The sequence below is a fragment of the Ciconia boyciana genome, chromosome 4, assembly GCF_034638445.1.
Source record: "Ciconia boyciana chromosome 4, ASM3463844v1, whole genome shotgun sequence".
NCBI lineage: Eukaryota > Metazoa > Chordata > Aves > Ciconiiformes > Ciconiidae > Ciconia > Ciconia boyciana.
Genome location: NC_132937.1, coordinates 9,446,237 through 9,462,161, shown reverse-complemented (window position 1 = coordinate 9,462,161; position 15,925 = coordinate 9,446,237). Strand labels below are relative to the sequence as shown.

The following is a 15,925-nucleotide window of genomic DNA, read 5'->3' as shown; positions in this document are numbered from 1 at the left end:
TAACAAAATCTTTGAGCGATCTTTTTTCATAAAAGTAAATGTCTCAAGGCCTCTGAATATCATTTCAGTAGTGGTGTGTGAATTTTGGTTCTAAAAATCTGCTAACATTTTTTTTCACTATTGAGTATTTTTAGAAAAATACAATTTATGTCTAAGTTACAATTCTTTACTGGCTCCCATTTTAGTAGACAGTGCAAGATGTTTTAAACAGTCATACTGAGGACTTATGTAAGTAAACTAAAGAGCTTTGCATGCAAATCAAAACAGGAAAATAGTCTTTTTCTCCTATGGAAAGAATGTGTTGAAGCTGTAAACTTGAATGTCTCTTCAGGCACTATATCTGTATGCATTGAAAGGCTACAGCCCCTCCTCCCAGAAGTGAACGTAATTGAGCCCAACTCTGAATGTGATTTCTTTATTTATTATTTTAAACCTTGCTCTTCATTTAAAGTGGTTTTGCTGTGGAGCATCCTGGCAGTGCCCCCTAATGGATATTGGGCTTATACCAGCGAAAGAACTCCTGTATATATGTTGTTAAAAACTCTCATTCCTACCCAACCAGCTGCACAAGCCAGCGCAGTGCGCCAGACCAAAAGCCCTCAGCTTTTGGTTTGCAGCATGTTCACCAATTCAAGTCCTGCCTGTCCAAACCAGCCCGTATATAGTCTAAGCCTTACAAAATGCTTATTAGCTAGCTTGCAAGGGTTTCTGGTTAGCATTGTTACTTTTTTCCTGCAGGATAGTATAATTGTATATTACTGATGAGATTTGTTGGTCAAAACAATTGCTTGAAAAGGCTGGTATTTTTTGGCTTGGATGGGGCTGGATTTTTTTGGACAATGCCTTATTTAAAATGTATTTCAACATTCACTTTTCATTTAGTTTCATTATTAAATAAGACATGAAAAATATTGAAGTTTTTCTTCCTTTTTACAGCCTTACCCACCTTTTATGCCTCGAAGACTCACAGGGCGCAGTAGATACCGATCACAGCAACCAATACCACCACACTCGTACCATCCCAACCTATTACCATATGTGCTGTAAGTCCAAAGCACATTGTACTCGTAGACTACTAAATAACTCTGTAAGCTAGTTGATGCCCTCAATGGTGTTTTTTTTATGTTTGGGCTCTACCACAGGGTACAGACAGTTCAGACAATCCCAAAGAATAAGAAAAATTGTAGTTATATTTAAAGTCTCCAGTCTATTTGAACAGCATACATACCTGAGCAAGGAAAAAGCAAGTACAAGTGAACAGTTTGATGGTAATGTAGTTTGGGGATCTGCTGTGCCTCTTCTTTCTGTTGAAATCTCCTTAAAGATTTTCAGCGTAGAACAGTTACACTTGATTCTAGGATAATAGTTATGAGTTATACCCTTGGTTACATCCTAAAGTCTACTTATGTAGGATAAAGATCTAACACTCCTTCCAAAAACCCCCACAACCAGGCAAATCAATTTACTCTTAATTAATTAATGAAACATAATGAGGGGAGCCTTCTGGGTGTGGGTGTGTTTTTCAGTTTGGGGGGTTTTCTTTCTTCTGAACTGATAATCTGTTACAGCTTTTAAACTTCTGCACCTGATTAACCATTTCTGGAAGAGAAGGGATGGGAGAAGTAGCATTAAGGGATTATCAGTAACCTTTTAAAGTAGATCCTGTCTGCTGTAGTTTCGATGCGTGATATGGAATTTATTGTTCTTTGTTTGTCCCGTTTTTGAAATTAATACAAAATGCTTAGAAAATGAGGATTTATTTTAAAGGTGTCATTGACAGGGTGTCCTGGTTTCGGCTGGGATAGAGTTAATTTTCTTCCTAGTAGCTGGTATAGTGCTGTGTTTTGGATTTTAGTATGAGAATAATATTGATAACACACTGATGTTTTGGCTGTTGCTAAGGGGTGTTTACACTGGTCAAGGACTTTTCAGCTTCCCATGCTCTGCCAGGCGCACAAGAAACTGGGAGGGGGCACAGCCAGGATAGTTGATCCAAACTGGCCAAAGGGCTATTCCATACCATATGACGTCATGCTCGGTATATAAACTGGGGGGAGTTGGCCAGGGGGTAGCGATCGCTGCTCGGGGACTGGCTGTGCGTCGGTCGGTGGGTGGTGAGCGGTTGCATCACTGTTTTTTTTTCCCCTGGGCTTTGTTCCTCTCTCGCTCTCTTGTGGTTTTCCTTCTCATTACATTTCATTATTATTATTATTTCCAATTATTAAACTGTTCTTATCTCAACCCACAAGTTTTCTTACTTTTGCTCTTCCGATTCTCTCCCCCATCCCACCGGGGCGGGGGGAAGGTGAGCGAGCAGCTGTGTGGTACTTAATTGCCGACCAGGGCTAAACCACAACACAGGGAGATAATCCAACTTTGTCATTTGTTGTTTTGCCACAACATCTATAGCTTCTGACTCTGCAGTTTGACTTGCATCAAAATAGCACCAGGATATATTATATCCTGGATTATATTATACCAGGATTATATTATATAACCAGTGAAGCTGTTAAACTCTTCATTGTGCATTCTGACAAAGTCTGCACTGATGTTATAGCTGCTTGCCTGTCTACTCAGGGACAGTGTGTCACAATCATTCCTGATTAATTTAATTAGATGAGATTTATAGTGCTGTGGATTTTTTATTTCTATGGTTGTGCATTAATCTTTGACCCATATTACTATCTTGGGATGGAGATGCTTTTTTAACTTAAAAGAAAAAGCAGAAAAATGGCCTTTATATCTGAAGGGGTTCTTCTCTGGCCAAATCCATGTTATATGGGAACGTATAGTTGGGTCTGCTGTCAATGTGGAAGTTGGCCAAGTACTATATTGTAATTGTCTTTGTTATGTGTATTATTGAAAAGGAGACTGAGGGGCTACCTCATTGCTCTCTACAGCTTCCTGAGGAGGGGAAGTAGAGAGGGAGGTGCTGATCTCTTCTCCCTGGTATCCAGTGACAGGACACATGGGAATGGCTCAAACCTGCATCAGGAGAGGATCAGACTTGACATTAGGAAGCATTTCTTTACCAAGAGGTTGGTCAAACACTGGAACAGGCTTCCTAGAGAGGTGGTCGATGCCCCATGCCTGTCAGTGTTTAAAAGGCATTTGGACAATGCCCTTAATAAGATGCTTTAACTTTTGGTCAGCCCTGAAGTGGTCAGGCAGTTGGACTAGATGATCATTGTAGGTCACTTCCAACTGAACTATTCTATTCGAGTGCTTGAATGCTTTTCTATTGGGGGGCTAAGTGAACTTGGGTTGTTTATTTGTGTTGATATTCTATCTATTTAAATAAGTCAAATTTAAAACCAGAAACTCTGTTCAATATTAATATTAACTGTGATGCAGGCTATCAAGAGATTAATTTCTGTAATAACACTGAGCCTTACTGTAAGTATGAGTTTTCATAGCAATATACATGCAATTTAAAATGCAATGCAGCACGTATCAAAAAGTGGTGCAATTAGCTTTCCTTTGACTCCTTTACTTTGAATTTTAATTCTTAATTTCAAATTTAACCTTTTTACTGATTCTTAGAAATTGTTGATTTAAGAAGGATCAATAACATAACATAACATAGCATGGACTTCATCCACAGCCACAGATGCTTCGAGGTGCACCTTATCCAGCGTGGACTTATCCTTGGGCCACAATCCCTTCAGAGGTATACCTGCTGTGGCACAGCCATAACCATGGCCACAGACGTTTCAAGATATACCTGCTCTGGCATGGGCTTATCCATGGGCACAGACGCTTCGGGGTGTCCTGCTCCCACATGGATTCATCCACAGGTCACAGTCCCTTCGACTCGAGTTCACACCGGAGTTCCAGCCTGTCCAGTACAGCAGCACAGAAACAGCAGCGATGTCCTGGCCATCTGCCAGCCCAGGCACATGGCCATTGCTGTTATCAAAATGTTCCCAGGCACAGCAGAGTAAGATAAGCAGTACAGCAGCACGGCAAGCAGTGAAAGCAAAAAGCAGCCACTAACGAGCCCTAGACTCTAATACACAGTAAGGCAAGCAAGCCCCATGGCAAGCACAGAAGCCTGCCAATTAATAGCTAAACAGCAATAACAGCTATAAATTCTATCATCTGGCACATTCCAATCAAATCTGTCATTATCTCAAACCCTTAGAGCGCCACGTTGGGCGCCAAAAAGGACTGTCGTGGTTTAGCCCCAGCCAGCAACTAAGCACCACGCAGCCGCTCGCTCACTCCCCCCTGGTGGGATGGGGGAGAGAATCAGAAGAGCAAAAGTAAGAAAACTCGAGGGTTGAGATAAAAACAGTTTAATAGGTAAAGCAAAAGCCCTGTGCGCAAGCAAAGCAAAACAAGGAATTCCTTCACTACTTCCCATGGGCAGTCAGGTGTTCAGCCATCTCCAGGAAAGCAGGGCTCCATCACACGTAACGGTTACTTCGGAAGACAAACACCATCACCGCAAATGTCCCCCCCTTCCTTCTTCTTCCCCAGCTTTATATAGTGAGCATGACGTCATATGGTATGGAATAGCCCTTTGGTCAGTTGTGGTCAGCTGTCCCAGCTGTGTCCCCTCCCAGCTTCTTCTGCACCTGGCAGAGCATGGGAAGCTGAAAAGTCCTTGACTAGTGCAGCAACAACTAAAACATCTCTGTATTATCAACACTGTTTTCAGCACAAATCCAAAACATAGCCCCATACTAGCTACTATAAAGAAAATTAACTCTATCTCAGCTGAAACCAGGACACTTTACCTCTGCTATATTTTTGCATTCTGTCCTTCAGGAAGATGTTGAGTCTTACTGTTGTTTGTTCTTCTGGCAGATCAGTGCTTCCAGTGCCACCTGCAGTTGGACCAGCTTTCAGTTTAGAGTTGGACGTGGAAGATGGAGAGGTGGAAAACTACGAGGTTGGTGTGTGAAGTACAAATTCATGAGGAGCAGAGGTTAACTCAATACATGAACTTGAATGGTCTTTTGCTTTTCAAAGACAAAAACAGGATTAAATAAATGTAATGTTTATGAAGACAGAATCCGGAAACATTTTTTTCATACTAGTTTCTAACACTCTTGTGTTAGAGTGTTAGAAACACTATTATTTTGTGTCTATTGCCTTTCCCCAGAATCTATCCTTTCAGATTAGCAATGGTTAAATTCCTCAACTTTCCATTCTAGATGTGACTCTTCTTTTTGCATTTTGCTTGATTTTTAAATATCGAGCATAAATATCCTATTCTTTTGAATATGCTATATCTTAGTCCTTTTTATGTGCCTTGCTAACTTTACAGATTAGTGTTAACATTATAGGATGAATTCAGGTAAATGTGATGTTGACAAGAATCTCTTAATGTATATTTTCTCTTGACAATATGGAGAGTACAGCAAGTCACATATTTTGAAATAAAATGTCAGTGGTGTCTTAGATAATTGAGGGCTGATCCCAACTCTTGTCCATGCTGCTTCTCAGGCTGTGGGATTCCCATAAGATTCTGTTCAGAAAACCTCAGCTGCTGCCTACCCCGCCTCATATATCTATTTCTCCTTGCTTCTGCTCAGAGCTGTGTATTTACGCAGTTGCATAGCATTTACAGTGTAATGACAAGCTCTCCTATAATGCTTCTTGGTCTAGTTAAAAGAAGATTCATATTGTAGCTGACATGTTGGGCTCCAGGTTTTGGGCTATTTGAGTATCTGTACTCTTTGCATCTTTGCATCTGTTGTGGTTTAGCCCCAGTCAGCAATTAAGTACCACACAGCCACTCGCTCACCCTCCCCCCCGGTGGGATGGGGGAGAGAATTGGAAGAGCAAAAGTAAGAAAACTTGTGGGTTGAGATAAGAACAGTTTAATAATTGGAACAAAAATATAATAATAATAATAATAAATTGTAATGAGAAGGAAAACAACAAGAGAGAGAGAGAGAGGAACAAAACCCAAGGGAAAAAAAACCCAGTGATACAACCACTCACCACCTGCCAACCGACGCCCAGCCAGTCCCCGAGCAGTGATCGCTACCCCCCAGCCAGCTCCCCCCAGTTTATATACTGGGCATGACATCATATGGTATGGAATAGCCCTTTGGTCAGTTTCGTCATCCTGGCTGTGCCCCCTCCCAGTTTCTTGTGTGCCTGGCAGAGCATGGGAAGCTGAAAAGTCCTTGACCAGTGTAAACACCACTTAGCAACAGCCAAAACATCAGCGTGTTATCAATATTATTCTCATCCTAAAATCCAAAACACAGCACTATACCAGCTACTAGGAAGAAAATTAACTCTATCCCAGCTGAAACCAGGACAGCATCATATCTCTTAACTTCTGTGCTTCAGTTCTCTATCAAGTTGATACTGATGCTTTTCTGGAGCCCCTCATGAGGGAGCAGAAATTATTTACATGAGGAGCACTTAGGTACAGTGTTCTACCTGTATGAACAAGTACAAAATTTAATCAGAAAGTGTCTCCATTCAGTTTGATGTCATGCCTTTGTTTCCAAAGGTTCAGCATAAAATCTCCATGTCTCAATTCAGCTAGCCCAAGAAGTGGAATGGGAGTCAAAAGTTGTCCCTTTAAACTCTTGGCCACATAGAGCTAGGCTCATTGCATATTCCTAGAAAGCAAGTTTGTAAACATTTTCTTCTGGTTACTCACACTGCTGTGTGGGGGATGGGGGAAGGGGGTTCACTTCCAAAGCAAAACATGTATCAAGCTGTGAATACAGCTGCAGGAGTGATTAACAGTTAACATCTTTGGGATTTCCAAATATCCATGACCTATCTTATGCAGTTCAGAAGGATTCATCAATGACCAAACCTTGAAAGACGTCTTTCCATAGCGCTTGCAGTTGTAGAGAGAGAGAAACAAGACTAAACATGTGTTGATGGAGAGGTGGGTTGTGCTACCTGGTGGGATAGTGACATGGCAGAAGAAATCACTTCTGGTAGAGCTGGAGCTTGTTTGAGCAATGAATGTTAAAAAGTCCAAATTCCTTGTTTCGTAGGCACTGCTGAATTTGGCAGAACGTCTAGGAGAAGCCAAACCTCGAGGACTGACAAAGGCAGACATTGAACAGCTTCCATCTTACAGGTTCAATCCAAGCAATCATCAATCGGAACAGACATTGTAAGTACATCTATCTCAAATTTACATACTTTACGTGACTGTGTTTCCATTCCTTTAGGCTGCAGCCTCAACTAGGCAAATACTGTAACACAAGTGCTCTAAAAGCACTCAAATAAAAAAGATAAATTTTCTTAAACCATTTTTCAAATCAGATATCATTTATCTTGACTTTAAAATTCTGCATAGTCTCACTTCAGTTAGATGTTCAAATTTAGTTATTCAGTATTTTTAAAAAGTTTTCCAAATTTTTGTTTGCCATACTAGATATTAAATGGTCATCATCAACTTGGAATTCAGCCTATATTGAAATATTTTCCAATTACTAAAATTTCAAGTGCTCCTGGAAGAGCTTTTGACAGTCTTTGAGGTTTACAGTTATATTTTCTTATTTTTAAGACTAATTCTGTTTGAAAGATCTACATAACAGAGAAATGAGCTATAGGTGGGAGGCAGTGAAAGTGATATACAGTATTGTCAAATGTTTGAAATTGAACAGAAGAGGTTTTTTTTCTGATCTTCCACTTAGAGCAATCTTCAATGTTATTTTTAACATAGTAGGGAATAAGAAAAATAAAAGTACCAGAGAACTTAAGCCGATGATGTCCCTGGGGAAGAAACATGTTTATAAAACATGTACAACAGAATATAGATGTAATTTAAGGAGAAATTTTTCATAGTAAAAATGTGTGTGATCTTTAATCAATTATGGCTTTGAGAAATACTCAAAGCAAGTTTTCTGTTTTTTATTTTAATATAGCTAAAATTAAAGTTAAAACTGAAAGAAATATGCTATAGGGTTTGCACTACCTGTTTATATCAGCAGGCATGAACTCCAGTATTTTGAATTATGGTAATACAATCTATTTACTGCTTGGGCCAGTGAACTCCCATGGGTATGAGTTTGAGCCCTTGTCTGCTTTGAGATTTGAAACCATGGTGAACAAAACAAAAGCAATTCTCATTTTATACTGGTCCACTAGAGATCTATACCCACAAAAGTTTGATCACTGTAGATACTCTAGTGGTTTTAAAAAAAACCTTTTGCAGACGCACGTTATAAGTTGCCTATAGAATATAAATTATTGTTATTAAATGGAAAATTTTATAGATATTTGCTGTCTTTTTTTTAGGTGTGTAGTGTGTATGTGTGACTTTGAGGCAAGGCAGCTACTTAGAGTCTTACCCTGTAACCACGAGTTTCATGCCAAGTGTGTTGATAAATGGCTTAAGGTAAATAAAATCTGTGTTGGATGCAGTTTATAATGTCCTAGTTTGTAGTTTCATTTTTTCTTTAGTTTTCTACTGCATTTCATATCTTGTTTCTAATTTTTAATTAGAAGTCTCTGAAGTAACAAAAAAGGGCACAAGCTGAATTTATCTTCTTTTTGTTGTCTCCTTACACTATAGAAATATTCTTTTTTAGTGATTAACAAAAGATATTTCTTTGTAATAATGATTGGAATAGGATCATTTTAAAAGGAATATGAGGAGAATGACCTTCACTGGTAGAAAGCACTCCTATAAGAATCCCTCCTATCACTATGAATTTGAATTCTTGGGGCAAATAAAAAAGTCTCTATTTTTATAAGTATAAGGCATGAGTGAGAGATATTTAAAAAAAGAAGACTTAGCATGAAATTATGGCTTTATGCATGCTATGAGATATTCTTTCAAAACAAGTTGGGGGGAAGTCCTAGAAGCAGAACAGCGCAATAAGTTGACAGAATAGCAGTGGTACAGAAGGCGAGGATAGGAATACAGTTTAGAAGATGATATATAGGGAGACATCTGTACAAGCTGTGTTATCCAGACCTACTGCTAATAAGGTATTAATTCCTTTCTTGTCTCACTTTTTAAAAAATTCTATTCAGATTTACTTTAATCTGTCTGTAGTCTATGTTGCAATATCAAATATTCCACAGTCCTATGTGAAAAAAACATGTCAAACATTTCCTAGAGAATTATAAATGCAATCTTATGTTATGTCATTTTAAGATATATTTTAAAAATAAAAAAGTTCTCATGCTTTGCTGACAAATGTATTCCTATAGAGAATATACATTTTTTACTTGGATCAAGTCCTATAATTTCTAGGCTTTATAAAGTCAAGGAAATGACTGCCTCATGCATACAGTAGAATATCCTGTGCATAAAGTAAAGTATTGGATTTGATATTGGCAGTAGTTTTTTGGCTAATGAAGCATCATGAATAATGATAGGATTTAAAAAAAAAAAAAGAATCTGAAAACAACTTTGGGTTAGAGTACTCAATATATTCTAAAACTTTTACAGAATCTAGGATTGGTGTAAATGTTTCCACAACACTCTGCTTTTTTTTTTTTCAGTAGAACTTATTTGAATGAAATATGTGCTTGGGTTCAGAATACTATAGGAGAACATGTCTGAGAATCAACAAGATGACTGTAAACATCTAGTTGTTCTAGCTTGAAATATATTTTTTAAAGCATGTAAACATTCATAGATATTTATTTAGACTGTTTTATACTGTCAACTAACTCAAATTAACATATATGCAAGTGTCAGTACAGAATATTTTCCAGTCCCCTGCTATTCATGTCTGTGGTCTGGGGCAAGGCTGAAGCATGTTTCCACACTGGACTTGTTAAACCATATAATTGCATAAAACTTAGTCATGTCAAGAGCAGTCAAGAGCAAGTGCCAGATTCTGCACCTGTGATGGGGTAATCCTGGTTATATGTACAAATTTGGGGACGAGAGGCTGGAGAGCAGCCCCGCGGAAAGAGATCTGGGGGTTTGGGTTGAAGGCAAGTTGAATATGAGTCAACAGTGTGCCCTGGCAGCCAAAAGGGCCAACCATGTCCTGGGGTGCATCGAGCACAGCATAGCTAGCCAGTCAAGGGAGGTGATTGTCCCACTCTACGCTGCACTGGTGCCGCCCCACCTCGAGTACTGTGTGCAGTTTTGGGTGCCTCAATATAAGAAGGACATCAAACTATTAGAGTATGTCCAGAGGAGGGCAACCAAGATGGTGAAAGGTCTCGAGAGTGAGACCTACAAGGAACAGCTGAGGTCACTTGGTTTGTTCAGCTTGGAGAAGAGAAGGCTGAGGGGTGACCTCATTGCAGTCTACAGCTTCCTCAAGGGGGGCAGCAGAAGGGGAGGTGCTGATCTCCTCTCTCTGGTGACCAGCAATAGGACACGAGGAAATGGAATGAAGCTGCATCAGGGGAAGTTCAGGTTGGACCTTAGGAAAAGGTTCTTCACTGAGAGGGTGGTCGGTCACTGGAACAGGCTCCCCAGGGAAGCGGTCACAGCACCAAGCCTCTTGGAGTTCAAGGAGCATCTGGACGACGCTCTTAGTCATATGGTTTAGTTTTAGGTAGTCCTGCGAGGAGCAGGGAGTTGGACTCGATGATCCTTATGGGTCCCTTCCAACTTGAGATATTCTATGATTCTATGTGTGGCATGGAGAGAAGGTAAACAAGGAACAATAGCTTGCTCCCTCTTCTGATATGAGAACTAGGACCATTGGGTGTCATGCACCCCATGACATGGTGGATGCTGAAATTCTATGAAGGTTGATAAGTTTTTTAAAAAAGAATTCCTCCCAGGGCTGTTGATGCAAAGACATTGCATCTGGCTCAAAAAGCACTTGACCCACAGACTGCTGGAAGGTAGGGGAATGTATCAGGGAAATATCATGTATGCTCTTTCTTATGCACCTGCTGTTGGTCACTGTTCAGTTCAGAGTATTTGGTTAAATGAAGCTTTGGTTGGACTCAGTATGGCAGTTCTTATGTTACATTAAACACTTTCAATTGGCAGTCAAAGGGTAGTGAAGATAGCTCTTAGAGATCAGTAAAATGGGGAAAAAAAAACAGTTTTGGGGCTTTTTTTTTTTTTTTTAGTAATCTGAAGTGAACTGTAGTATTTGTGAGGCAATTTTGTGCTGATGCTTCTAACCAAGCTTAGAAATTGCTGTCTTTTAACACTAGTATTGGCTAAAGGATGACTGACTTTAGAAAAAACACATCAGCATAACAGTGTCAACTAGGCAGGTTTCTCTGAAAGATTTGTGTAATTTGAGCCTAAAGGGAGTACAGTTACACTATGTCAACACAAAGTTTTAGACTGTGTTTAGGGAGTGGGGTAAAATAACTTTTGCACTTTAAATTCACATCCCATGTTGATAAACTGTGCAAGGGAACACATTATCATTGGTAAATTTTAGTAAAAATTACTATTCCATTACAAGCTGGTGATGCAACACTAGAAGGCATCAAAGCAAACTTTGACTTGTCTACATATGAAATTTGGATTTTTGCCTGTCCTATAGTTATAAAACCCTACATAGAAGCACTTTTTCAGGCAATATGATATAGCCAAGGGAAAACCTATTTTATACTGAATTATGTGCCTATATATTAGACTACAGTGAGAAAAAAATTCATGTTACATAAGGCTGAAGACTCATGAAAGAGAGGTTAAACAGTGAATGGGACAAGATTAACAAGAGAGAGATTATCCTTTTTGCTTGTCGGTCTTTTCAACTCTCAATTTTATCATGTTTCACAATATCTGATTGTTTATTGATAGCCTAACTCCTTGAGTCAAAGGAATACATGAGAAATCTTTTTTTTTAAAAGCAGGATTTAGTCATAGTTCCAAAGAAAAACTTGAAAACATGACCTGTATTCACCCTGAAGGCTCAGGCTGTAAATCCTTTTATTCTAAATGTGGTTCACTTCAGCTAGAAAATTTCTATTTAATGTTTCTTATTATAATTTCAGTTCATTGTGCAGCTCTTATGTTACAGAAAGTTAGCTTGCCTGAAGGAATAGCAAGTTAAGAGAGGATACACATTGCAGCCTATGATGCATTATGTGCACCTAATTCATCTTTACACCAGTTATGTTAAGATGCAAAGGGGAATTAATTTCATGAAATACACAAGAACAAGTAGTCAAACAGGGGTCCAGAGATGCTGTGCAGCCTCCATCCTGGATATTTTCAGGACCTAATGGGAGAGCCCTGAGTAACCTGGTCTGACCTTACAGCTGACCCTGCTTTGAGCAGGAGGCTGGACTAGAGACCTCCTGAGGATCATTCCAACATTAATTATTTTATGAATTGGTGTATTCTCAACAAGTTTTTCACTGAAGGGCTAAACTTAAAACTGTTATGCATGTTCAGCTTTGGAGCTGTTTAGTCAGATTGTGTGTTGTGTCTGTTACTAAAAACCCTTCTCTTTTTCCCCCCCTGCTCAGCTTTCAAGCTTTGGCCAAGCCTGCATGATAGACTTCTGCTCTTCTGCTGGGATAATGGGGTAGTGAGAGCCTAAAAAGCTGTGATTCATGACAAAGGGCTAGTGAGACTAGGATGCCCTAATATAGGGCACTTTTTTTTCCACCTCTGTCTTGCTTCTCTAGTGATGGTGGGTTTCTCTGCCCACTGTATTTTTCTTTTGAGTTTACAAAACTTTTAGGTCATTTTTCACATACTCTAAAGTAAAAGAAAATGGGTGCACGCTGGGTTTATCTTTTTTTTTTTTTGTCCCTTTTGGGTACTCTTGATCACTGCGAGTGGCAATTTCATTTTGTTTCTGTGTTGCAGACACTGTTACCTTAACGAGTGTATTTGTCAGTGCATTAAACTTTCTTTTATTTCTGGTTTTACAGGCAAATCGTACCTGCCCAATTTGCAGAGCTGATGCTTCAGAAGTGCATCGTGATTCAGAATGACTAATCTAAGAGCACAAACCTGGTTTGGGTGTTCCTGGTCACGTGTATATATGGACTATCCATTGAACTTACCCGTGTGGCTTCCAGCATGTCCTTTACGCAAAAGGGTCAATGGACATTTCTTTGCACTGTGCGATTTAATTGATTATAAAGCTTATAATTAGTCTTCACAATTGTGGGATTCCTATACTAACTGTGTGATTGGAACTCCAAAGACGTTTTTTAGCTTAATTTTGTGTGTGCACTAACTTTTCCCGGTTTTTGTGTGATCATTCCGAGTGTTGCTGCGAGATTACAGTGGACATGATCTTTTAGCATGTGCTTTTATAAAAAGTGGTAGCTCCAAACAACATAGCAATTTACCTTCAGATACTGTGAGTGGGCATGAATGGAGGAGGGGGGGTTGAGAGGATGCGTGAAGTGCACTTGTGACTGGGTGTGTATATGTGTTTGAGAACATATATACCAGCATGTACTAAGAATGTATGTATGTAGTATTAATTATGCTGCAATGTATAATCTTATGTTATTTAAACAGTACTAGTACTGTACACTGGTTTCTTTCCTTGTGTTTGGAGTCACACACTGAATGCAGAGGGTGCTGCAATTATAGACATTTAATATTTCCTCCCCAATATACTTAATCATATAAAAAGACTTTTTTACTTGCTATTCAAACAGATGTTATGCTTCCCCTTTATTGGAGGCTTTTAAGTGTACCTCTAAAGAGTGTGTTCATTACTCAGTATGTGAATAACCCTGGGTTTTTACACACGATAGGAAATCCAAATTTCAGTATGACAGGTTTACTGCTTATTTTATCGATATAAAGTTGCAATATTGCATAACTCAGTTAACAATATTAACACTTCCAATTGGTGACTTTAATGTCAAAGCTTTTCTGTTCTCCTTCTCGGTTCTTCTAGCTGGGTTTTATTTACGTTCAGTTGATTTCAGATTAGACTTGAGTTTTGAAGATACTGCACTTTGTGCTCCTCCTCCAAAAGGAAGCTGAAAAGGTGCTGAGGGTCATGTGCAAAGTTTCTTCACTTTGACCGTTATACTTGCTAAGTATGTACTCCTTTAGTATATAAACATTGGCTTTAATCACTTATGTTCTTTGTTTACAAGAGAGTTTGTATACAATTAAAATAACTTGTAAGAGGATATTATTTTATTCCTGTGACTTAATGAACAAAATAAAATTTTTAACGTTTTTTTCAGAGAAGTAGAACTTTGGATTTTTGTGCTTCAAAAAGGGTTGGTGGTGGTCATTCACTACTAGAATACAGTTGTCTTAGGGTGCTGCTTCTTAGCCTTCTGTATTTTCTGATAGGCTTGACATGAAAAAAATTCCCTTATTTCTTTTTCTGTCAAGTCTCCAGAATGTTCCACTGTAGAAGAGTAAATTGGTACACCATCCAGAACAAATAATGCTGTGAAATGGGAGGTAACTTTCTTTTGACTGCCTTTCAAATAATATTTTTAGTTGTGCGGTTGAAAATATTGACTTTTTTAACACTTCAGACTGTTAAGAACTTAAAGATGTTTCAGTAAAATAACTGGATCTAAACATACCATAGTTAATCAAGGGATGTGATTTTTGGCATCAAAATGTTTTCTCCTAAATTTAGTGTCAATACCTTGGTTACAATAGTACAAGTGACACAACTACCAATATTGCTATAACTTGGTGCCAGTCTGAGCTTTGTTTGTTCTTTGTCATTTCTGATACTTTTATATGCTGCTATGCTTGAGTATCAGTTATATTTTCAGACAATGTTATGTTTTCTATGCTGCTTGCCCTTCTTTGAAGGTTCTACAAACCAATTAATTACAGCTATTGTTTTTGCTTGTTTCAGATGCTCTTGTCTTTTAGTTACACAAATAGTACTCAAAACTTTAGTCTGTCCATGCCTGTCAATAATTAAGAATGCTAAATAAAAATATAGTTATATCAACTTCAAAATATTACAATTTCCCCTCGCTCCCAGGCACTAAAGAATGGACTCCTCATAATAACATCAAAAAAGTTAAATCACCTATAGTAAACTTTATTTTTTTAGCAAATGAAATCATGTGGTTATTTTAAAAAGTGTGTTCTGTATATGTCTTATAATACTTAAGGTCTCTAATATATCTTAAAAAAACCCAACCCTAGCTGTACAGATTTAACCATAACAAACACTACTACACTCAGTATTCACTTTGAAGCATGGAAAGAAGGCACTTGTTCTAAGCTAGATATAAATGCATAATGAACAAGGCACACTTCATGAATACCAAGGGGAAAGTAGTCTTCTTTCTGTAACTGGAGAAATCTTGATCTGTAATGTCCCTTTTTTTGCCAGTAAAACACTGTGAGGCAGCTGAAGATTTAGGAGATGGAGTATCTGATTTGGTAATATACTGAATTTAATTGTTGCACTCCTGTGGCTGATCTCTTCTAGAATGTTACTTCTGTTTGAATGGGACTCTTGCAGATGTGTGCAGATGTGCTTCCTGTGGTTAGTGTGTATAAACAGCACATGTGCATGCGTTCCAAATCAGATCAGACCAGCTTCTATTGTGGCCATCAAAAGAGAAGGGGAAGGGGATTTATGCTCAGCTATTAACTGCCATGTGCTGTGCACATTTGTGTCTAATGTCACAGCCTGTTGTGGTGCCTGATGGTACAAGAATCCAGCAAGACACTTAAATAAATGTTCATTGCTTTCCTGCCATACTTACCCAACGGGGAAGGGGGGGGGGGGCATGTTAATGGTTTACCATACTGGCACACCTGTTGGGTTTTTTTTTTTAGGGTGCGTTGTTTTTTTTTTTTTTTAGCAAGAGCTCTCAACATAACTTTGACCTGAAAGAGAGAGAGAGAGAGAGAGGCTTAAAGGCTTACAGATATCTCCAAGGTCTCGTTTTATCATTTTTTTCCAGAAATCTTACTGTGCAAAGTAAACCTTTTTGTTGTGTATGGCTTCTGTAAAGGTTCTTGAATATGATAATGAGATGTGTTAACAGCTGAGAAATATTTGGAATGGCATTTACCAACCTTTGTTTTACTTTTGGAAAACACATTTTTGACAGAGTTATATTTAGACTCCTA

General features: G+C 38.6%; 1 protein-coding gene across 1 annotated transcript in view; it reads left to right on the top strand.

The window, feature by feature from the left end:
- The window catches only part of LOC140651107 (E3 ubiquitin-protein ligase RNF38-like), a 193,854-nt gene extending 178,299 nt beyond the window's left edge, over positions 1-15,555 (top strand). Inside the window, 5 exon segments of the mRNA XM_072860208.1 lie at positions 937-1,043; positions 4,813-4,897; positions 6,981-7,102; positions 8,233-8,332; positions 12,763-15,555. Of these exon segments, the coding sequence (XP_072716309.1) occupies positions 937-1,043; positions 4,813-4,897; positions 6,981-7,102; positions 8,233-8,332; positions 12,763-12,825 (477 nt within the window). The 3' untranslated portion in view covers positions 12,826-15,555.
- Positions 15,556-15,925: the final 370 nt, after the last annotated feature.